At 31.8% G+C, this 26572-nt stretch overlaps 1 protein-coding gene across 5 annotated transcripts in view; it reads right to left on the bottom strand.

Annotated features, from left to right (window-relative positions):
* The window catches only part of LOC130445037 (matrix metalloproteinase-2-like), a 254033-nt gene that overhangs the window by 8463 nt on the left and 218998 nt on the right, over positions 1 to 26572 (bottom strand). For all 5 annotated transcript variants that reach the window (XR_008910015.1, XM_056780513.1, XM_056780515.1 and 2 more), the window contains 6 exons: positions 19926 to 20068; positions 6144 to 6308; positions 5807 to 6085; positions 3745 to 4019; positions 1392 to 1693; positions 804 to 907 (listed from right to left, as the gene is read on the bottom strand). Coding sequence is in view for 4 of the 5 variants with exons in the window: in XM_056780513.1 (XP_056636491.1) it covers positions 804 to 907; positions 1392 to 1693; positions 3745 to 4019; positions 5807 to 6085; positions 6144 to 6308; positions 19926 to 20068 (1268 nt within the window). In the remaining variant the exon portion in view is untranslated. The remainder of the gene's footprint in view (positions 1 to 803; positions 908 to 1391; positions 1694 to 3744; positions 4020 to 5806; positions 6086 to 6143; positions 6309 to 19925; positions 20069 to 26572) is intronic.

Genomic DNA, 26572 nt, shown 5'->3' with positions numbered 1-26572 from the left:
AATAGCTGCTCGCATTCCGCCTTTAGAAATAATTAAAAACATTATTAGTTTAGCTTGTTTAGTAAAAGTACCACCAAAAGACAATTTAAGTTTTCGAAAAAATTAAATACACATTCACTCTTAAAAACATTGAACTTTATAAATTTTTTGCTAACCCTTTATCTTGGGAAATATGGGCTCCATGCCCTGGACTTTTTTATTTATATTCTATTCTTACTGCAAATCAGATTAGATTTTTTTAGAGATAGAATCCAGTTCAAAACAAAGTATTTCTTGTACGATAAAACAAAGTGTCTCATAAGAACGTTCACTTTTGTATTGTTTATTACTTGAGCGCAGTTATTCAAATAGTTGTGGGAGTTATGTCACTCGGAGCTTAGATGTTGGGAATTTAGACACTATGTTTTACACAAACATGGGGCTGCACCCTAACACAATTCAATTGCTCTTTATGCAGGCCTGATTTAACATCTATGGACTTTATCTTGTGTGTTATGTCAAATCTAAAGTTTAGCTAACAAATTGACTTCCCTGGTACATTTACAAGAAAATATCCGACAGGAAATGGCAGCTATCACGGAGAATACCTGTCGAGTAGTCAAAGACAATTTTAGTGCTCGATTAAATGAATGCCATGAGCACAACGGATAACATTTTCTTTCATATAAATGGGTAACGACATTAAATTGTTGCACAAAATAGTAGCTTGTGATTGATATATCACAAATTATATGTAAAGCCAAGAATAAGATCCTCAATATACAGCAAGTTATTTAATTGACTTAATATCTAGTAATATTTACCATCTTTCCATTGGAACACCGCGTCAATATCCGTACCAACTCCTTTCCACATTGATATGTCCCTAGGATAATCTAATTCAACTCTTTGTATCTCTTCTTCGAATCTAGAAAAAAGAAAAAATTAAATACAAATCAGTAATCTTCATATTTTCAAGCTGCATAAAAGAATTTTTGTTTACCAACATTGCAAAAGGTATTTTCTACACAACCACCAATGGAGAGGTTGATTAATTGATTGTTCATCACAAATATAAACATTTTAATCCAAAAAATTTTATTTATCCTATCTACTGAGAATGACGTTACAGCAATTAAGATTTAGCTCAAAATCATTATCAATATGAAAGAGTTATGTTGTTGGGTAAAAGGATTGTTGTACTTCTTTCTTAAACATCAAACACATAATTTTTCACATTTGTACCCTAATGATATATACAGACCGAGTTTTTAGTATAACAACTGTGTATAATTCCGTTATCAATGAAAATCTATTAATAAGAATTGTAAAAAACTTGGAAAATATTCCGTTGTCATACTAAAAACTCACCCTGGATTGTTGAATATTCTATCAATTTATATAACACTTACTTCCAGTATAAATTGCCGCTGTAAAAATATGTTTTACCATTGTGACCCCAAACCATTGCTCCATCGATTTTTTTTATTTCTCTTGGAATACCCAGATGGGTTAAAGGTTTTGGATATCCGCTTTCTACATGATTATCTAAAAATACATAATATTGATCATCAATGAAGAAAACAATTCTGCCATCATTTCTTTCGTAAACTGCGTCAACATGTGTCAAAGTATCAGGCAAACCATGCCAGAGTCGCCTTATCAAAGCAGGGTATCCGTCCATTAGGCCATTGTCTCCAATTCTCCAGAAATACTAGAAAAATAAAAAGTATCAAATTATGTTTGTTTCATTCACTTATTTTGTTTTGTTAGATAGATTAGATACACGTACATAATCGCAGCTGATATATTCTCAAGAACTTCATTAATATCGATTTAAAAATTTGCAATAATTTGAGTAATTGTTTTAGGAATAATTTGAAATAACTTAGTTCCAGTAGTTCATTACATACTGGTTACAATTTGTTTCCAGCTTCCCATCATTTTTTTCCTTCGTAAATTTAGTTCTGTTCATCTTAGTATTGATTGTTCACCCTATCCTATTATTATTATATATAGGATTACTTCAACTGACACCGAATACTACTCCCTAAGGAAAAGCTAGCGACTTACAAGAAATATAAGGAACAAAATGAAACAAAACAATTGGAAATAACTGGTTATTAGGTGGATTCGACAAAAACATTAACATGAACCATGTTAGTCAAGTGACCAATTATTATTTATGATAAACTGGTTTCAAAAATTTAAATGGCTTTTTAATTCACTGCGAAAATATGTTAGAGACATGGTCTGATCTAATAATGTATTACAACAAATATACTTTGTTTTAATAAGAGTATAACATCCATGGATGTTTTTCAGTAGATGGTACATGTACTATATCGTTGACGTTTATGCAAAAATCGTATGTATAAAAATTGTACGTTTTAGGAGACAAAAAAACGTTATTAGCTTCACCCCAAAATCAACACATATTTTCGTTGACAGTACTACATTTAAAGTTTTACGAAGAGCTCATGTATTTGTAGAAGAACTCATGCGCACTACGCGTACTTTGACAGGCATATAATATGTTCTATTGAACAGATGTGTCTTTTGTCGTTCTTATTAACAAGCAATAAAGTGATTGACAAGTGCTTTGTTTGATTAATCACATACCTTAACAGTTTTGTAAAAAACTTAAGACATTTTCCTTTAGAACATGGGACAATTTACACTTTTTGTATCTTAGGGTTGCCAACTTTTTTACAGTATTAACAGTATTTTAGAAAAATGAACAGTATTTTATTTATTTATTGTTTTTAATACATATTTTTTAGAGCTTCTCGCACAACTTACTAATTTATAATCTTTTTGAACAACTTCATACGCCTCACCGCAATTATAATTGAAATTAAAATTTCAAAGTTAAAAAAAAATGAAATTGGAAGTTTGGCTGAGAAAAAAGTTAAAAAGTGTATAAATAAATGGTTTCCAAACTTTCTTTAGATTTATACACTTAAACACGAACTTAGGTACTCGTATTTCATCTCAACATCCCTTTTGCATAGTTAGCAAGTTTTGCAGAATTCTTGACCACTTGACAATTTGGACGTTTGGCTAGGTTTTAAATGCTTGGGATCTACTGCAGTGATTCAAAACTTTGATCGATAAAATCAGATGCAAAATTAATATAAAGTGACGACTTGGACTATAGCTCAGGAGAATCTGCGATGATACAAAAATTCGGAGCATACTGTTTCCCACAATAGGCACCTTACTATTTGATGCATGTAACAGGCATCACAATTTTGGTAAGCCAGCTTAAACAAGATAATTCCGTCAAGAACTGGATTCAGGACAACTGTGATTAATACCATTGAATATCACAATAATAACCAAAAAATTTATGATACAGATAATGAAAATAATGATTTTAATGAAAATAGAGAAAACAAGTTGAATAGGAAAAAATGGGATTAAATGGAATGGTCTAACAACTTTTCAATTTTATCGAGTCGAACCTTTTTCAAACCTACAAATTAAGTCTAGCACCAGTGCTCGAAAAGGCCGACTAATCATCAATTCGTGGAAATATTGTAAGAACATTTTGTCCTTCAGGAAAGGTAATGTAAAAAAATTACGTTGCATGGTTTGCTATTCTAAATAATAATTTTTGTCATCTTATTTGTTATTGATAACAAAAGTCGTTTTTCCATTTCATGTAAGCTTCTATTAATATTTTATGATAGTTTATGTTTCCATAACAAAAAGTGAATCTAATTCTTAGGAGACAAAATCCATTATAAAATTAATACTTACTGCGTCTTTGAAAATGAAAACTTCTCGCCTAATGACAGAAATAGCATCATAACTTGTATTACAAGTGTCTGGTGGTGGTTTGGGAGTAGACCGAGTTGGATATAGTGGTGTATTAATTGGGTAATTCCTTTCAGTTGCTCTTGGTGCGTATGTTCTTGGGGAATTCGTCCTTGGAGGATATGTTCTCGGTGGGTACGTTCGTGGAGGATACGTCCTTGGTGGTGATTTCCTGGGCGGGGATGTATCTGGCGGATATCTTCTTGTGGGATGTACTTCTAATATAATATTTCATTGATAAGATATATTATTTTTAGTAAATGATGGTGTTGTCAACCATACGACGATGTATTCATATCTAGTTAGCCTATACCAGTTCTATGCATACACCAAATATTGCGTTACCATAGCAACGAACAATAACTTATTAGAAGTGTCAGTGTAAAGTACCTGTATTTAAAAGGGTAAAGAGGTTAGCAGATTTACGAAGATATGCTTAATACCCTTGGTGATCAATGTCCTTCGTATGCGACCGTGAAAAATTGGACTGCAAACTTCGAAAGAGGTAAATTTTCTGTGTCAGTCCCGGAAAATATCGATCCAGTTCATAACATGATTTTATCAGACCGTCGAATTGGGCTAAAACGGATATCTGAAGCACTGAATATTTCATATGAACGCGTTCATCATATAGTTCATGTCAATTTGGACATGAAACATGAAAATTGCTGCAAAATGGATCCCCAAATGTTTGAATGTTGACCAAAACTGTCCAAAAATCTGCTGGAAAAGTTCTTCCTTCAGTTTTTGGAATTGCCATGGAGTAATCACGTCTGATTTTTTGGATAAGGGTAGAACAATAACTGAAAATTACTACTCGACATTATTGACTACTGTACGGGAAAAAATTGAAGAGAAAAGACGCGGAAAGCTATCCAAAGATGTTTTGTTTTTGCATAACAAAGCCCCTGCACACAAATCCTATGCTGGTACGCAAAAAATTCGTGATTTTGGGTTTAAATTACTAGAACACCCCCCTTGTTAAAAATAAGTTCAAAAGGTCGGTAAATTTTCTTCCAACCAGGAGATAATAAAAGCTATGGAGGTCTGGTTTGCAGAGCAAGAAGAAACATTTTTTTTGAAAGGTCTAGAGACGTTGCAGGTTTGCTGTAATAAATGTATCCAATTAAAAGGAGAATATGTTGAGAAATAAAATATTTTGACATTGAAATTTTTTTTGGTTCTATTGTAGACTAAGAATTTTTCAATATATCCTCGTATAGTTACTATAAAAATCATTCGTCCAAAAATTATTAATTTGTGAATTGTCAACTGACATCAAGGGAGTGATACTTCTCCATATTAATGAAATGATTTGTGTGTAAGAATGATATAGAGAAAAATATTTCTATTGTAGAAAAAATTATTAAAGAAATCAAGGAAAAGTTACGTAAATATTATTCAAAAAGTACCTCGTGACTAAAATGATACGTAAGTGGTTTTAAAAATGACCATATGTAGACGGATAATATCATTTTAGTGAAACTAATCCCAAAACAGTTGATAAAATCTGGTGTGCCGTTGTATTTAGCAATCGTCGGATAAAAGTACGTGAGGTAAGTTATGTAGAAAATATTTCTATCGAACCGGTATGGATACTTAATGCCGAATAAAAGATCACTAGCATTGAAATTCCATAATCTAGGTAAATGAATTTTTATGTCGATATGTAACGGTGAATGGAGCGTGGATACACCATTAACCTTCCACTAATAGTGATAACTGTGTTTATTTGCTGATAGTTTTGATGTCAGACTTAGGAAAACATGACTTCAATTGTTGTTTAGAGAAGAAAATGCCTCCACCCATTCGTCCGTTATTTTAGCATAAAAATTAGCAAAACTGCGCTACGATTTACTGCCTCATTCACCTCATCTGACTCCCTCCGAATACTTTTTATTTCCCATTACAAAAAATGGTACGGCGTTAATGGCAAAAGCGTATTTTATGGAAAGATTATTTTTGTAGTTGTTTGGAAAATAAGAATAATACAAGCATTATTTACCTGGTTGATAAGTTTTTGGATACTTCTTCCAGTCAGGATGATATGGCGTAGGATAATGTTTTTTATTCGGGTTCATCGGTTTTTGTGGATAATAAGGTGGATATGTTGGATACGGATATGGATAATGTCCGTATGGATCTCTGGGATCTTGCGGCCTTCTATGTCGTTGTGTCGGTCTTGTTGGTCTTGTAGTTGTAGTAGTCGTCGTGGTTGTAGTTGTTGTAGGCACGGGGTGGTATTCAGGATTTTTAGCCCATTTGCTTCGATAGTCTGGAGCTCCTAAGAATAAAAGTTTTTATAAATTCTATTTTAAAATTATTAAATTTTAGGAACTAACCATACAAGACTTGTATAGCTTGTTTATCATCATCAGGTAATTCGTAATCATAACCATTTTCCATTTCTTTATACCATGGGTACATCAATGCACTTTCAACGTTAGAATGAGACAATCCCAACGAGTGTCCAATTTCGTGAGCCGCAACATTGAACAAATTGGTTCCTGTAACAACATTCATAATATGAACACATCAAATAAGAACAGATATATAGTGTACGTTTGTTGTTTTGTGAAATATCAAACGATGTAAGGTGACTTAATCCCTTTTACAACTGAACGCCCTATTTAAACGTATACTGTAAGCAATATATAAGGTTGGCAAATAAGTACTTTCGCTTTTTACTAAGAGAGCTATAGTTTTGGGACAATTATAAATGGAGTGCAGAAACGAACATTCCCGGGACGAAAGCTGCTGCGGCTTATAAAGAGATATGTCAGTTTATAGTGCTGATTACTTAAGAGAGCGCACGGGTCAAAATTGATATAAAGAATTCCGATTTGGAGATTTTTCCCTCAAAGGTGAGCAACGTTCTAGTCGGCTTACTAAAGTTGATAATGATCAAATCAAAGCCAAAATTGAAGAGGATAGAAACTGTTCGAGAGGTTGCGAAGAGGCACAAAGAGTCACCTTAAACGAAATGAAATCGAACCTTTCTTGAAAAGAATCATCATTGGTGATGAAAAATGGATCCTGTATAACATAGTTCAAAAACGATCATGGAGTTAAGACAATGAACCAGAACAAACCACATCGAAAGATAAAAAGCAACAAAAAAGCTCTCCTGTCAGTTTGGTGGGATTACAAAGGTGTTGTGTTTTTTGAGCTGCTTCCAAGGAACACAACGATAAATTTTGATGTTTACTGTTAACAATTAGTGGAACTGAATGAAGTAATCAAATAAAAACGGCCAGAATTGTCAAATCGGAAAGGTTTAATGTTCCACCCCAACACCCTCCATACAGCCTTTATGTAATTACCATTCATTTCGAAGTTTGCAGAATTCTTTGAATTGTCAAACTTTCACACTTTACTGATAAGTACCATAAATTTGTTAAGTGAGGAATCTTGAAACTGAAAGGAAGATGGCAGAAGGTCATTGAGCAAAATGGAAAATATATAATTGATGCAAAACTATTCTTTGTTAAAAAAGAAGTGTTTTATTTTATACTACAAAACCGGAATTACTTTGTCGCTACAATAATAAAAGATGATATGTATACACTTCTCCGTGTAATATTGCTGGAAAAATATTGTAAACTGTTGAAATTAATACTGATGGTTGAAGAATGTCAATATTTAGGACTTGTGATTTTATTCTGTATGTTCTTCTATAAGTAATTGCTATATAAAACACTTTTTGAAGACATAATTAAAACAAGACGAACAGCAGGAAATTTTCAAAGTTAAAATAGAAGGTGGCAGTTGCATCAAATTCCATTTAGTATATTTATGGGATTTTAATGTAGTCACAGAGCACTATATAAAAATAATAATTTACCCAAATGGAATTATTTTACTGAGAAAGGAAAACAATTAACATTACTCGAACTTAGACTATTGTAGTAGTCCTATTCAATCTACATTCGAATCTTCTAACTTTAATGAAGTTAGCTGAATGTAATTGATGTTGCAAGCTTCAATAAGAAATGACAAAACAATGAGAATAATTGAAAACATAGAAATTTTAATGAAACAGAAAAGTAGTTCTCTTCCATAATACAGTTACGTTAACAAAGTGGCAGATATTTTCCTGATGTAACTGCGAAGGTAATAAATTACAGGAGAAGTGGTGGAATACTTGATTATATGAGGGACACATTTTAACAGTATACATTCTACCCTGTACACTCACCTCAATAGAAAAATGAGGATTGAAATTAAGCCCAACGAATTACAACTATTTTAAACTGGTCTTCACTACATTTTCTATCGAGAAGAAAAACGGTAATAAACCAATATAATTTTCTATCGATAGTATTTTTCGATTCTAATAGTTCAAAACCAATTAACAATAGTGTGGCAATTAATTATTATTATTATTAATTTCCCAAAGAGGTTTTCATCACGGCTTTCTGAAACTTATGTTTTCTGATGTAATCCCCTTTTTCAGACATCCAGGTCGTTATGCTAATACGACGTTTAAACTCCGTATATAACTGATTAATGATGCAGTTTTATGTGGAAGTATCACCATAATACTCTTCAAGCCAAGCTTATGCCTGATTGAAAAACAATGCTCAATTAATACAATCTCTTTTTACAATTGTAAAAAAATTCAGTTTGTTCACTTTAAAATACTTCAAATTAAACTATTTGGAAAATAAAGCTTAAAATTTTATAATCTTTTGAAAAATGATACTACAAGAGAAAAATATAGAATCAGCGAGATATATTTTGATTTAAAGGGTTGATGTCGGAAATACTGCTCATAAAATAAGTTACGTGTGCAACAAAATAATTTTCTTAACTTTACTTACTAATATTTCCACTACACATAATTTTTTCACGCTAAAATCCCAAGAATGTACTTAATAAAAATGTATAGATTCTCGACATAAGAAAAACGTTATAAAACCTTCTAGAAAAATGTTTTCCATGCGTATTTTGATAAAAAACCAAAAATATATGTAACTATTTTCTCAATGGGTCATTCATTTCATTGTCAGAACTACCCTAAACATTGATAATAACATTAACATAGCAGATTATTCAAAATTAATCTCCGTACTAGAGCAAATGTTTCTGAAAGATGCCCCAGACGATTGAGATTTTATGTAAATTGAATTATTGGGTGATTATCATCACATAAAAATGCTTCGTGAGCAAACTTTTCATTTGCGTAAACAATTACGACTCTTGTTATTTAATATTATATCGTTATATAATAATATCCTTAATTGAAAATTTATTCAAACAGTACCTGGATGACCGAGCTTTGCTCGTTATTTATTTGGTATATTGTGTTCAATTCAAATTAAATTTATACTGCAAATAATTTAATTGATGACTGCTACATATTTTTGAGATGGAAAACTAAGGAAAAAATAATTTTCTATTTTGATTTTATTTTAATTTTGATACCCAAAGACTGAAAGTAGTCGAAACGTCAACATTTTTTTATATCTTGCATGCATGAAGACTTGACCTTAAGTCAACAGATTCGAATGTTTGCCTTTGGATTTGTGGACAGTCATGGCAAATGCAGATTTAACGAGAAATTGGTGACGCTGCATGGTGCATCCCAGTTGTCCTTTTGATGCGTCAAGAATTATCCTTGGAGTATGAACTTCCTTACCGGTTTGTTTACCAGTAATTCTTTTGCATTTATTATGTGGTTGCACAGACTTGTTACCATGAGTCCTACACCATAGCATGGTCCTTCTGATAAGTCTAAATTACGCAACAACAATATTAATTTATTTTGTTCCAATTTTAGTTCGTGTTGTATCAAGTCTGATTGTCAAATTTAGATGTTCCTTCAAGTTGATCTTTCATTTAGTCATGGCTGTAGTAGATATTGTACTTCTCGGGAAGATGGCACTATATCATCATATATTTTTTCAACATCTCTGTTAAGAGGCACGAGTATTGCTATGTCTTCCACTAATTTTGATAAATTATCAGTAAATTTTCGTTTAGTTTCAAAAATAGACCAAAAGGAGCATCGCTTGATATAAAGACCTGATACCAAAACACTTCTTTTTTCTTCTTATTTTACTTCCAATGAGAAAAAATATGTTTAAGTTGATTTAATCGATAAAGTCGATTACTGAAAATTCAAACAAAACAATCCTAGCTATATCGATTTATCGCCCCCGAAACCCCTTCTATACCAAATGTTATTAAAAACGTTGGGACCGTTTCCGAGTTACAGATTATATATACCGATATATATTATATAAACAAGAATTGCTCGTTTAAAGATATAAGAAAATGTTGATTAATCGATTCTCGTCATAACTATTTAAATCCACACACACACAAAATAATATCTCAAATATTCCACTTACGCATTAAACATAACATCAATACATTGAGCATTATTACACTTTTAGAGTAATAGATAACACTTATTGATCGCGATGTGTTTCTTCACTTATTGTAATAAGTTCTTTCGCAATTATACAAGTTCATAGCATTACAAACAAAGCGCAAAACAAAATTTCATATTCATTGTAAACGTTGCTAATAATAGTATTTGACGTACAGCGTAATTTTATTATTTTATCTATATTTAAACTGTCCATTTTCGTGTTTTATTTTTTGCGAAAAATCGATATCGGATACAATTACTCTATTCACATTAAATAATGTCCAATTTGAATGAGATCGTATTTCAATTATTTATCTTGAAAATCATGGCAAAGAGGTACGGTCTAAAAATATAAAATGATCCCATTTTTACTTTTAAACTGACATGTTTTAAGTTCTTATAAGTTGATAACACAGTTTTTGTTATTTTCACAAATTAGTAACAAAGTGTTTGATGGGATTTATTTTGGTCTGATATGCCAATAATTGTACAACATCAAATCTTTTTTTAGCGAATCATTGTATAAGGAAGGTATTTCTGCCTTTTTCATTTGCTCACTTTCTGATTGTTTGGTTCAAAATTCGAAGCACTTCCGATGATCGGCTTCGATCGAGCTTTCTGCTATCTAACAATTTGATCTTTTAAAATCTTTACATTTGCCTTGTTACTACAAAAATTTCAATGCAAAATTAATTTTTAAGGGAAACAAAAATTCTAAAATACACAAATATTTTTCATTTTAAAAAGGTAACGTGTCATAAAATGGACGTTCAAAGCCTAAAGGTCAATTTATAAACATTTACGTTCGCGCCCGCATTGACACGTTTAACATAAATTAAACGTATTACGAAGTCTGATATACAAACAAAAACTCCCGCGCAAGCGTTCAAGTTCGCCCCGAGTTCGCGTTTGGACATGACCAATTTTTAAGTTCGCTTCAGCGCCAAGCCTTTGAAAACGGGTATCCAGGTTATATAAACACGCATGCACAGCAGCAATAGATCAATTCAACCATTTTGGTTTATTTTTTTGGTGTGGCGTATTTTGAAGTCAATTGAATCTCTAGCGTCAAATGAAAGTCAAAAACTTTATTAATAGTTTCGAATGCGAAGCCGAACCTAACGCGAACGAGATCGTTGGCGCGGACGCGAACGTAAGAGTTTATAGATACAACTTAAAGCAAATCAAATACATTAAAAAATACAAATACACATTTTTGTTACAATTCAAAAGGGGAAATCAACTAACCTAACCAATCCATTGTATTACCACAATAGGATTATGTACAAATATGAAATTATTTATGATAGCTGCAACTATACCAAAAACGTGGTGCATCCAAACGTTGATTCAAGTTTTTCGCAAGTCATGAAATTAAATTCTATTCTACAAAGTCTATAATCGAAGACATTTTATTTGGCCGTACCACGTTTTTAGTATAGTCGCAACTATTATAGAAAATCTTATATTTGGAATCGAATTGTGGTAGTACAATGCATCAAGGTTTCTGTAAATTCATTAAAACGTGGTTCTTCAATTTCAAATACATGCACTTGGAATGCATTTCACTTTACATCTATATAAACAATAATCATAAGAACGCCTTTACTGTGTATTGAGATACCAAATTTTCTTATGACTACACCCATTTAAATAATTGTTCTTCTTTGTTCCCATTGATTTTTCTTATGCATTGTCGTAAATTTCGGATTAAATCACGTTCCACTTATATTTTTCCATCATGTTGCGTTATTTTCCATCTAGAATATATCACTTGTATTCCTTCTTGATACTTTAAAACCATCCTAATTTAATTTTCTGCAAAAATGTTGTTTTTTAATTAGGATCTCACCAACGTCGCATCGTCTAAAATTGTTTTTGCCTAATAATTTCTTCTGCGGATTAGAAGAAGAGGCCACTCCTTTATCTAAGTTTGCTAATTGATGATAAAATTCGTGGTAAATATATTCAGACACTTACTTTGTTAAATGTTACAGATTGTTTATAAAGTAACGTAACATTTCGAGATATCTCATTTTTAAAATAGAGAAAGTAATATTGATTCTATCGTATTAATTTTGAAACCTTGTTCATGACATTTTCAACAGATTCCACTAAATACATGAATAAACAATAAAACTGTTGAAATACGTACACCATACATAATTTTCAAATTAAATTTTATACTCATTGGTTATTCTCTTTTACTAGTTTCATATTCATTTCTATAAATGCTTTGCTTTTCAGGTTCTTTTTTTTCTTTTTTAAATTTATCTAATTTAGTACCAACCAGTGTAGGAATAAAGGAATTTTGAATCTTGCTTGTCAAAATTGTTCTCAAATTCTCAATGGCTGCAAAAACATCGAAGACACTTATACGGTATCTTTTTCTATTTGAATTATTGTTGTGTGGAATCTTATTGCTTGACTATGTGCTAAGTGCAGCCAAGCTTCAGAAAAAGGATTATCAAAAAAATTAGAAAAAAATACAGGGGGCATTTTTGTTGCAATTAAAAATAAGATGGTAAGTTTTGGGATACTCTAGTCCTGTTTCCTAGAGCAAAAATAACACCTTTATCTATTTTTTCTCTCTCTAATCTCTCTAGGTGTATTTTTACGAATGCGTCCGAAATTTGTGGTTTAAGCAGTTGGAAGTACAAGAACAGTAAAAAGTAGAAGAATCACCAGTATCCATATGGTATACAGTACTTTATATTTCTCCGAAAATAGTAAAATTTGAAAACTGGACTTGTGAAGTTTTCTTACTTATTCGTCAAAAAAGACGTGGCCAATAATTTTGAATTATGGCTAGGACCTCTTTTCAAAGGTATTGGAAAAAACTATTCAATGATGATATTATCCTAATTTATGTGTAAAGAAGTTTGGGCAATTTGTTTATAAAAAAGCACATCTTCAATGATTTAAAGCTGTAACAATTGAAATTTTAAATTCATGTTTTGATCCTGGGTTTAATGTTTTTGACTCTCTAATCGAAGATTTAACGGTTTTAGTAACTTTAGGTAATTTATGTAAATTTGATGGTTTCTTAAACTTTGTGAACCCAACGTTTTGCTTAAAAAAGTGAAATGGTTCGATAAATTATCATCGAACCTTATACTTGGTGAAACTAGACAAAATGGGAGGTTTCCAGACCGTCCACTTCGAAGACTCATTTGAGGGAGCAAGTTTGCATCAAGTGTAATATCAATGATGCAAAACAATCTATAAGATTAGAAAACTTCAACAACTCAGATTGTATCTACCTATTATAAAGTCAGATATGGACACGTGAAGTAACCGGCAGCCAGACGAAGTCAAAACAATTGGATTTAGTGATGAAAGTGGGTACTTTTCACCTGAATTGAAATGTAAGCGCTCAGAATGTGAGGTGTTGGAGTGACGCAAATCCTCACATGTTATGTGAAACACAATCTCAATTTTCTATAAAGGTTTATATAGAGATGTTGCAAGATACAACAAAACCATTGATACTCTTGATAATATTGCAAGATAACCTGGATTTATTGTGTAATTTGGAAAGAAACATTCCAACAGGACTGAACTACTCCACACTATTAAGGTGTAAAACGAGGTTAAATCGAATGGCTGGCTCGATCACTTTTGGATTTTTTTCAGAATAGGCATCTTCACACAAGATTTACACAACTGAATCTGACAATATCGACGTTTTGAAACAACTTATTGTAGAATGTATAGCTATTTTCGCCAAAACATTTGAAAAAGTATGTCGAGAGTTTCAAAATACGATATTTCAGTGCCAGGCGAATGGAGCTTCCTACAGGAAAATAAAATAAAAATATCGTTCGCCAGGGTTCCATTTTTGAAACAATGACTGACTATAATCGTTATACTACACTGATTATATAAAATTTTGAATCATTAATACATAGTTTCTAATCCACCTCTATGCTTCTGTAGAAAAATTAAATCATATAACCTCTAGTCTGGTTTGGAGAGATCAGACTTGTATACATCAGACCTAATTGTTAATTGATAACACGGGAATGAAATCCTGCAAATCGTTTCACTGTATCAATATACGAGACGAATTAGATATTGCTTTTATTTTCTAAAATATTCTCCAAGTGTATTGATCTAATACACTCTTGAATGCGTTTGAGCTAATTATCGGAGCATTTTCTCCATTCCGATTGTGGTCCTCCAAAACATATGATTTGAATGCATCAACCACTTCTTCAAGTGTAGAAAACATTAACTTTACAATTTACTTTTGATCTGCGGGAATAGGAAATCTTTGGGTAACAAACAAGGACTGTACGGCGGTTGACCTATCAATTCGATGTTTTGGATATTCAGAAACGTTTTTGTTTGAAATTATGTGTGAGAGCTCGTATTGTCGTGGTGAAGAATGATTCGTCTTCTGCGATTGGTTTCGGTGATTTTTTCTTTTCTGGCGAACAAATGCTCGTGTACCATTCAGAATGGACCGTTCTACTTGAATTTGAAATGGTGGCGACATGTCCAGTTATTCCGAAAAGACAGGCGACTATTTACAAAGAAGTGCTTCGTGTGCGAAAACATTTGTTGGATTTGGCTTGTCTTGGAAGACCCAGATTGTTGTTTAGTTTCAGGTTAATGCATTGATCCATAGTTCTATTGACCTATTGACACGAGTTTTTTTTGAGCGATTGTTGAATCATGCGGTATCCATCGTGAACAAATCTTTTTGACCGCCAAACGCTCATATCACATGACGATCTTGTAATATCAGATTACGCACAGCATCGATGTTTTCTGCCATAGCAGCCGATTTTGGACCATCTTCACGAAATTCATGCTGTAGAGAATTACAACTACGATTGAATTGGGAAAGCAAGTGAAGAATGGTGGCTGGTCCTTCATCACCAAAAGTCGAGGCGAGTTGATCGGCACACTGCTGTTAGTTTAATCCACGTCGAAAGTCTTAGAAAATCATCACTCGAGAAATTTCGCGATTTAATTCCATTTTATCATAAAGTTAAACGTTTCTAGTATCTGTAAACAATTCAAATAGCACTCGTATAATACGTACTTTTACGTTCACCATTAAGAATGTCAAATGTCAGATATTCACATCAGTGTTGCCATATCTCACAACTTAATTAGCAACCCTCGTAAAAACTTAATTTGATCATTTTCTATGTTATCTTGTCAATAATTATTCATGATTAAATTCTATGCTCAAAAGTAGATCAATATTCGTATTGATACATTTTATTTTTTCGGGAACCCTGTATATATATTTAAGTATGTATACTTCATGCAATTGCGAAAGCTGAGATATGTTTTTCAAAACAAGTTTAACTTTTTATCAAGTTCTATTGCATTTAAGTATATAAGGATGTCATCTAGCATATTATATTTGTCATAGAAAATAAACGTAAAAGAGACGTTCTTCGAAGCGGAAGTTGATAAAATACGATAAAATCCCTGCATTTCCAGATGAAGTTTATGTGTGTACATCAACAGTGTACTCCCCCTCATGGCGTGTCTAATCAGAATTAAACGGAACAGACAGATAACATAAGTCAAGTGGGTAGAACATAAAAACAGATAAGGAAAAAATCTGCTTTGTGTCGTCACGCGTCTTGTAATGGTCGACAGTAATCCGTCTTTTTTTTCAAATAAGCTCTTCTTCATCTACACAGTCCCTGACAGACTTGACAAATAAAAACACTCGCTAAGGTATTAATATTTCATGTTGATTTTGAATTTAGTAGGAGAATACATGGAATTGGCACCTAACTATTTTGTTGAAGATATAAAGTTAGCTTTGAGATCGAAAAGATGTCCTCGTTATACTTAAAATGCTAAAATCGTTCTTTAGGTAATATTATGTATTATGTAAATAAATACAATTCTTTCTGTCACTATTTTTATAATCTATGTGGACCACCTTAGGGCACACACTCAACCAAATCGCGATCTACTCTTTTCTTCTAACTTGAGCCAATGAGAAGAGTCATCGAAGTAAGATAATTGGAGAGCGTCAGAGCAGATATCAGAATTCTTGAAATAACGAAATAATGGACAATTGTGGTAACCAAGATCCATCAATAGTGTTTCGAATGTACAGTTGTTAGTCAAGAAATGTTTCGCCAACTGTAGCAGAACTGCTTCCGGATAAATCTATTTTTCAAATCTATGCGAACTAAATTAAAGCATCCATCAAGTAGGACCATTCGAGTACTACATACATACACTCGATTAAATTTGCGCTGCTCAGAATGCATTCTTCAAAGTTAGATGCATTCCAGGAAATTCTTCCCATCATTCTCTCCCGATGAGTCTTTTTTTGCTGCTCGCTTTCCTTTCCACTACCATTCTCCTAATGGAAGTGGGATACAATTTTCTTTGCTTAAGAGTTGTACCATGACTTTTACTCCTGTTTCACAAATTTTCTATCTTTCAATTGGTTGTGTTATTTTCGCAGTCCAGAAGTGACAACTTCATAGCCGACTTAGTGCAACCAAAAACTACTTTGGAATAAGATGTTCTTTCTTCTTAGTTCTTCCTTGTTCATGGATCACACAACAACAGAATTATATTGTTAAGATGTAGTTAAGATGAAGAAATAAACGAAGAGACCCAAATTGCCTAGTAGAGGGTACGTTATAATCAAGAAACCTCGTTCATGAACATAGGCGTGGTCAAGTATAAATGACTTGCGAGACTGTAGTGATTGTGTATGTCGATCAAATGGGTAGTGAATTCCGAAAAAATCTTGTGTTGAAGCTATCCGGAAAAAGAGGCCAAAGTTAAGATGGATAGACGGTGTCAGAGAGGATGCTATGATGTCGGTCAAAACGTTTATAGCGTAGCTCTCAGTGTCAATTTTCGTCGTAGGATCTTGCGTGCTTTTTTCGTTTCCTAAGTTGAAATCTCCATTCAAAGATATAAGACTCAAGTGGTTTGAAGCTGAGAAAGCGGAGCGGTTAGGAAAGAATTGAGAAAAGGTTTCCACTACTGTTTCAAACAATGGAATACGGAGCATTGGAGGGATAAAAGAATGTTATATATTGGAGGTGATAATTGGCAAAAAAGTATGATTTCAAAATAAAATATTTTCACAGCATCAGTCTCGTCTCGCTTAATAGCCACACCATGTATCATATTTGGAACTGACCACGAGAAGAAATCTGAATAACCGGCATAAATTCTTTTGGACAATTTTTTTCACAAATGATATTCGCATAAAAATTTATGCTTATTTAAAAAAAAATCTTGGTAGAAGAAACTCTAGATAGTTTCCAAAATTTAGCAGGACAAGATTAAAAAAATTCACATCAAGTATTTAAAAAAAGTTGATTCTGATTCTTGCAGTTGAAGCACATAAGGATTTATTGAAGATGAATTTCGGAAATTGGAATCAAACAGAAAGACTCTATAATCAGGAATTAAATTCGATGGTGTTTGTACATTCGTTCGATTTCTCGCTAACACTGATCTATTGATCTATTGTGTACCCTGAACTGATACCATTCTGGTTTCAGCCTCTTTACGAAGTGAGTTACCTATCTAAGGGCTATACGGACTACTTCTGTTTGTAAGAATAGTGAATTTAAGTTCAATAAACAGAGTTTATCGATGATTAGCACTGCACTCACAGAGGAGGCTCTCCACTGTTTCCTGTGTTTCCTTACAGCTTTTACCTAATTTCACAAGAGTTAAGTGCCTGCAGGGCCACTCTGTTGTCTGATAAGAATAATAGAAATCTTTGCATTGCTGTAGTTCTTCCCAAAATATAGATGATAGATTATTAGGATGTCAATCAAAGTTATCGCTGCAAAATAAACTCCTGGTTTGCAAGGTTACCTTCAAGTCAATGTAAACCTATGTGATCCAGTTATGGAGGACAGTAGCCAAATCTCACCTGGAGATTATAAACAGGTTCCAGTCTAAAATATTACGCATAATCACCCATGCACCGTGGGTTATACCCAACAATTGAATCAGTAAATCTACCCAAAAAGCATTGCAGTGAATCTACTTGACAACAGTGAAAAAACACAAAAATTGAAAAGAACTACGAGGTGTGTTTATCAAGTGCTGCTACAGAAAAAGTACGCATGCGCCAATGGTTAGTGACTGTCAACTGTATAGCCTGGAGCCTATTCTTTTGAATGCGATATCTACCTTATCTGTAGACACATGAAACGTGGAGAAATTGAAACTGAAACTTATAATTTATTGAAACATAATAGTTGAGAAGATGTTGACACTTTGACTGCGTTTGAAAATAACTCAAACTCATTAGAAAAGGGAATAACGTGCGACGAATCTGTATTGACATGAACAAGATTTGAGTCTATTGAAGCTGCGACAGAAAAAGAGCGATATAGTGATAGAGGAGAAGGACATAATTACCAAATATACTCATATTACTTAGCAAACAACCAACTTGATTATAGTACTAATAAAAATGGATACGTATATTTCTAATATATTGACAGTGATTGCATGAAATTATTAGTAGGACAAAAAAAGTAAAGTTGGTGCAATTTCGTTGTGCGCATGTCTTACGCCTTATGTTTACGACAAGAAAATGAAGGGATTTGAACCCACTGGGTTATAATAATGGATAATACACCCTACCATAGTAGCGTCCTTCGAAAATTGCCGACAAATACCTGGAGATGACATAAGATCTAAAACTGACACCCATAAAACTCGACTGGGCGGACATGAAAGGAACAGTAGCCAGTATAAATGCAGCCTTTAGACTTGAAAATGTTCGAAATATTCTTTACTAGTTGTTAGTGCCGTAATTACTTGGAAACAGGTTGAATGTGTGGGTGAATAGAAAATGTGGAATCAAATATGTGGGAAATTTTAACTCGAATGAAATGAATAGGTGATTATAGATAATACGATGCAAACAATTGGATTATACCTCAATTTACTTAATAATATAAGTTCACGAAAAAAAATTTATTAACAATTGACCCACATCGAGTATTCAATTGATTGATTAATGTTATTTATAACTCAAACGTATTTGATATCGTTTCATGTTTTATAAATTTTGGTTAGTTTTTATTTCATCCGAACGTAGTTTCCAGTATCAAATATTTTTTTAACCCGTATAGAATAAAAGAATTTTATAAATATTTTCCGTCTTTCAATTTTACTTACACAGTTTTCACTAATAAATTTTTTCAAACTGTGGTTCTCTCATTTATCAAGCAAAATTTGATTTCAAACGCTTGGTTAGCATTTAATGACAGTAACAAAATTTTCGAGATAACAAACAAATTCTTGTAACCACATGATTATTCTGAATTAAAAAGAATGCTATCGGTCATTCTAACTAAATAACTCTGTCCTAAATTCTTCCTTCTGTAGCTCCCCTTTTGAATTTTGAACTCAAAAACAGTCTCAAATGCGAATTCAGCCACAAAACTCATTCAATCTTTGAAAATAAATGTAAATGACAAGTTTTGATGCAGCACTGAAGAAATAAGCGTATGCAGACATGTGCTGAATAACATCTAAATAGAGCAACTAGCTCTTCTGACATTTTCTTCCTCAACTGCTGAACCAAAAATTCTATGATAATAAATGTTTTTTTTTGTTTGCGAACATATCATTTAATTTATTCCAAGATGAAGGGTAAGGGTAAGGGTTGAGAAGCCACAATAAACTATCAAAATAATACGGAAAATATATATCAACGGAATTTGCGAAACTTTCTTCTAAACATTATTTATGCTTTTGTACATACCTTCATCACTATCAGTGCTCGTTGTCCATTTTTCATCCGCATCAAAATGAACTTCTACGCTTGATCTAGCTCCTGTTGGAAAAAAGGCGTGAGCTAAAACTTTTCCGGGACCATCGAATGGAAAATTATCTCCATGCGAACCTCTATAAGCAAATAAAATTTTTGTTAACTACACATGTCAATAAGAAATTATTTTCTGGAAATTTTTTCACTTCAATGGCTAAATTTCATAGATTTAGGTGAATTGTATCGAATCTTGCCTTTGATTTTTGCGTAACCAATAATTATGGAGTATTGTGCGGCTTTTTTTCAATTAAGTGCTTGTTGAACTTCTGGTTGAATGACCAAAAGTTTGTGATTGGCATAAGTTTAATTCTATGGTGAAAAAGCTCACTTTGCTCCGCACTGACATCTCTTAAATTGTCCAGGAAGTAATCAAGGTGAATATTTATAAAGGTTACATGCTCATTAAACATCCTAAATTTTTAAACGTTTTATGATTTTTTCTAGTTGAGGTTCCTTGTGGATACAAAGTTAACGTTAAATATGATTTATTTGACAGACGGTCAGGATAGCTTCTAAACCTGTGTGTAAACTTATATGTGGTTCTATAAGGTTGTTGCGTAAAATATTCTCTCCAACTGCTCTCGTACATAACCTTTATTAGAATGATCAATCAATGATGGAAACGTATTTTTCATTTAAATATACATCCACATTCAATAGCAATGTGACACAAAACACATTTAGAACTAATTGAGCGAACACAATTTTTTTACGAATAGTTGAAATGAACAATAAAATCAAGAATTTAACTCAATAACATGCCTCATTAGTCACAAATAATTATTTTCTAGTAGAATCTGCGAACACATAGGAAACATTTAATTATTATTTGAGAAACGACTAAAATGCATCATTAGAAACGGTTTACCTGTTTATTTTGATGAATAGTTAACTAAAAATTGAATGCCATAAGTTTATATCACACAAATTGTAAATATAGAAATAAAGAAATTTATAAACATTAAAAATGAAGGTACACATTTTAATAATAAAATAGAATTAGAAAAAACAGAAAATGCGGAAACAAGATAAAACTGCCTACCACTTTTAGACGTAATTATCAAATCTATTTGTTTTTATATAACCATATGAAGAAAACTGTGTACTAGAAAGTACTTCTCCAACCTCCCAACCTCAGCAACAGGAAATAGTCACTAGGTGCAAAATCTGGGCAATTAGGTGGGAATTCCAGGTATCCTATTTGAACCGTCACAAAAATTCCTGAACTGCCTTGCAAAATAGCAACAACTACACTCAGTATGCTTTACCCTTTGCCCTTGATGGCTTCACGTATCTAAGTCTGGAAAACGCCACATGAATCCTCGAATACTTTACCGGCATAAAGTGCAACTTTTTTCGTTGGTAATAATATGGTGTTTCTACCCCAAAGTTGATTTTATTTCACGAAGATCAAATTATATATAAATAAAGTTTCGTATCCAGTAATATGTTGTAGAAAATTTCTGTGGTTTTATATTCATAGAATAACACTTTGGGAACTTAGAGGGCACACAACTTGGAATATCGCAATACCTAAGAAACAATATATTACACGCTACCATAGTTTGGTCTCAGCTCTGACGAGATTCCACGTAGTTACTTGTCGAGTATTTTATATCAATTCTCAACTCATGTGTTAATAACTGTCGTTGAAAATTATTATCGTACGCTCTTTCCAATATTAAAGTTTTCGAAATACTGTCTAGCTGATTTGAATATCGACATTAACTCGCTACATGTTGTTTCCTCATTGTTTATTATTAAATTGTATAATGTGAACGTGAATGCGGACAAATTCTTTGTCCATAAAACTGAAATCAAGATTCGCACTTCCACATAAGACAAATCTTTTGGCAGCTCTAATCTTTCTGAATCGATTGGAAATATTCACTATTAATCCACAAGATATCGACAGCTGTATGATAAGGAGCACCATGTGTCTCCACTATGGGACTTGGTATTTAATTTTAAAATTCTGCGGTTTGTAACTATTTTTATGATTATCCCTAGTGCCATACGTTTTTTAAATAGCAAACTTCACATGGATGGAAATTCTTGATAGTAATAAGAACTCCGTTGATATATTGAATTTAAGTTGAGTTTAAATTGTCGAACAAATTATCAATTGGTTTCACCATTACCATACCATCCATAAATCTAGTTACTATGAAACACGATCGACATTTACTTCTTCAATTTAGTTGAACTAATGCACAGTAATCTGAAATAGTAGATTATCGGATAGGCAATTCTTTTTAGTTGCAAAAATCAAATGAAGAGGATTCTATTTAAGTTCATGTAGAAATTAAACAAAATATTATACTATTTTAAGACCTAGAAGTAGTATTTGAGAATGACTTTGATTAGTACACGAAAACATCACGACAATTTAAAAACAAACAAATTGAATTACTTGATTAAATTATTTATGAAATATTTAATGAACTAATAAATAGTTCCAAAAAGATTTTTTTCTTAAAAATTCAAATAAATCAAAAACTAATAATACTAGTTTAAGTGAAGGGACATTATTAGCACGCTTATTTGACTTGTTAGTTTGTTTGTTGGCCTTTCTGTTTAGATGGACTTATTTTCAACTGAATTTTTATAAAATTTTATGAAGCTATTGAATTTTGCATAATCTCTCGCTTTTGATGATAATGAATATTTCAATAAAAAATTGCAGAAATATTTGATAATATTGAATTGATTAATTTAATTTTTATATGAAGCATTGTCCATTTTTGTCACTCTATTTTTCATTATATTATCTGGTTTTTTCAAATTTAATTACGAATTTTTGTAAAATTAATCGTCAACTTTTGCACCAAATGAAGTTTCAATGTATAAAATAGTTGTAATAATTTAATGGTTCCTGAATGCCGTTTACAATCTTATAATTGTTAGAAAAAGTCTCATTATGTATAAAAAAAAATCTTTTTTTATAAAAACTCGAATTTTATATGAGAAACTCAAGAATTTTTTCAATAAAACCAAATTAACCCGTGCCTTTGACATGCATGAAAATTAAAAATTATTGACGTATATCTTAGTATAATTGGTCTTTAATAGTCCAGTCAACAAGTTAAAAAACGCGAATAAAAGAGAAATAAAGGTTCTCAAAATATAAGTGATAGCTCATTGGATTCCAAATCATCTCTATCAAAAGGTTTTTGAAGGATTTTGGAGAAGGTGAAAAATTGCAATTTTTATTAAACAAATGTAACAAAATGATATTTGTTTTCGTTCATAACTCTAAAAATATTAATATTTGAGAAATTTGGAAGAAGCTCGTTAATGAAGAGAAAATTTCCGATAAAAAGTCCGGGCTCCCGGAACTCTATTTCCGTTATTTATAATTTTAATTTGACATTGGAAATAGGGTTCCCCGCGGCTATCACGACACGTGCGCCATGCATAAAGAGAATTATAAAATTTTTCGCACTTTGCTGTATATAAATGTTTTTATAATTTGTTTTTGAGCCAAAAAAATATAATAATGAAATTTGTTAAAATAAATTGTTAAACTAATAAACAATTGATTGAGTGGTTTCTGCCAAACCATTGATAAGTGTAAATTAAAACGCAAAATAATTTTTTAATTAATTATAGAAATAATCGAAACACAACGATTTTAAGCAATTAAAATTTAAAATGAAGGAAACATTTTTATCGCAGAATCTTATGAATTATATACAAAACAAAAATGCTCCACGAAGTTTTAAATTTACAGACCAATTATTTATACCTTTTATCCCATTATTTAGGGCCACGGAGATTGGGAAGAAACAGCTGATAAAACTTTTTTTCCAACGGGGATCGATTCTTTCAGGTGTAAAGAAGAAACTAGATTTTTTCAAATTTTTGAATTGACGTAAAATGTTATAAAAAATTTATTTCTGATGAACTCTCTTTAGCGGCGGAGCAAACATGTTGTAACAATCACGCGGAGGTCAGTTTTCAACGTTAAAGTAAAAAATTATATATAATGGAGATAGAGTTCTGGTAGCTCAGACTAGGAAATTTCCTCTTCTTTAACAAACTTTTTTCAAAATTGCTTAAATATTTATATTTCACGAGTTATCAATTAAACACTAAATACATCTTTTTTTATCTTATTTTGTTAATAGCAATTGCAATTTTTTACCTGCACCAAAATCCTTCGTAACTAACATATAGGCATTTAATAATTAGCTGAAAAATCTGTCATTGAGTAAATTCAAAGTTTATTGCCCCGTACAAAGTGACAAAGCTATTAAAAAATTGGTATAATGTGCGAAAAAGTAGTTAAAGACTAAATGAACAAACTTACAACCTGACAATTTTTTAAAAATTAGTTCATAATTTTACAGTAAATTATATATAGCAAAACTTGTATAATTTTTTTGGGTTATCCTGTATATATTCAACAAATTTGACAGTGTTACTACTTTTTTTGACTATTTTTTCCAAAAGAAATTTATATTTTTGGTTACTGTATCATTAGACTCCCATTGAACGTAAACCATCTTATATAAAGGACGTCCAGGAACACTTTGTCGAAATTTAAGGAGCGTGTGAAAGTTCGAATAAACGGAAACGTCGTTGTATACCTCATTCTTAATTAGCCATTGCATTACCATGAAAATTGAGTGATTGATTACAATATCTTTGAGGTCAGTATATTTAATAACATTACACACAGAAGAATTCTGTATTATATAGGGAGCAGAAACTCTGGATTTATTTTAATGACAATTAACTAGAACTAAGAAAATGAACGTGACACAATGCGATTTCCAAATATGAGTAATAAGATCAAAATAATAAATAAAAATGATACTATTGTATAATTTTAATAATTGTAATATGTAAATAGTAATCCATCGAAATCCAGTGGTAACAAATTTCCTTTGACTTAGTAACAAAATAATAGTCCAGAAGCCAGTAACAGATTTACGTGATTATTCTTTACGTGATTTACGACTATTCAGTCGATGCAATAGATGTTTCTACGTAACTCCTACGTGATAACTTTCAAAGTATTAGCTCACAATGTTTCGAGGGATCATTAACAGTATAAATGTTTGCGGCTCTAGCTGATGTTACTATGTTATAGCAGCTATTGGGTTAACTACCATTTGACAAATTTTTAGCTGGGAAGAAATGATTGAATGTCTAGTTTTGCTTCGATAGTGATATTCTATGATGCGTCTCAACAATTATCGTTAGACAAAACGTAATTAACCAACCAAATTTTTACCAGATACCTAAACTAAAAATAGCGAAAAACAAAATATAACACTCATTTTTCTGAACACACTACTACATAAGTTTGTTCATTTCTATTGGATTCAATTGGGAAATTAAATGAATTAATTAAATACGTGTTTTTTCTTATCCCCTAGGCAATATATAATTTAATTAAATGCTCTCGCCATTTCTGTGGATACAGTAAATAAAATCTATCGTTAAAGAACAGCTTTATATAATTTTATGTCCCATAAAGTCAGGAACGATTCAATGTGGCGATAGCGAAACTAATCGTATTTCCTATCAAGGTTAGACTGATTGTCTGGAAAATGTTTGGTAATAGGGCTTGATATACTAACATAAATTAGATTATACACGTCTTCTCTGTCAGGTTTTAAGATAGCGAAACATACACATACATGTAGCAGGTTACATCTTGCATAAATTTAAGATACACATAAATTTCTCAAAGTACAACCGAAATGTGGGTTATGAACTAAACCAAATATACGGACCTTTTTTACTGGGCAGTACAATTTACAAGATATGGGATGATTATAAACCATAGATTTCATATTTCTTAATATAACAGGAAAATTCAAAATACGATATTTTATACGACACTTGCTAGTTAAGTTTTGAGGTAAGAAGATAAAAACAAATTTAATTGGATATTATTGGTTACTAAAATACTACTAAAAATAACAAAACATAGATGTATTGAAATTCTCCTTTTTCTTATGTTATATATGGTCTTGAACGATAGAGGGAATACCTAACCTGGTTAGGTGACGAAAGGCAAAAGGTCAAATTCAAGAAGACTAAAGAAGTAGACAATATGATTTTTTGAGGTTGTATTAGTGTTTACAATAAAAATTGAAAGTTATGATTTTTGTTCAAATACATACTAGTGTAGTGTAAGATAATTTAAATGTTAAAATTAAGAGTTATTACTATTACTGGCTTATGTATAAAGTAGATGAATGAAAATTTATTCTCCATAGTGACGGAAAACATTCTTCATGACTGTCTTGATTTTACTAACAGGTAAGTTAAAAGTTTACAAATTGTATTAAGTACAAACCACTCAACTAAGGTTTTTCCTCAATTATAAGAATGAAAAATGCACCCAGCAAGTAGTGGGTATGAACAAAATAGGCAGAGGGCCAAAAATAGTGGCAAAGCTTTTAGATCTTCCGAATCCAGAACAATATACTGATCACACATTTAGGCGTTGTTCTGCAAAAATTTTGGCAGATGCAGAAGCAGATCTTGCTGCATTATAACGCCACGGAAGATAGATTAATGACTGCTAATAAAATAATGAATGCAATTAGCAACACAAGCAC

The sequence above is a fragment of the Diorhabda sublineata genome, chromosome 6, assembly GCF_026230105.1.
Source record: "Diorhabda sublineata isolate icDioSubl1.1 chromosome 6, icDioSubl1.1, whole genome shotgun sequence".
Taxonomy (NCBI): Eukaryota; Metazoa; Arthropoda; class Insecta; order Coleoptera; family Chrysomelidae; genus Diorhabda; species Diorhabda sublineata.
This window is presented reverse-complemented; position numbering and strand designations above follow the sequence as displayed.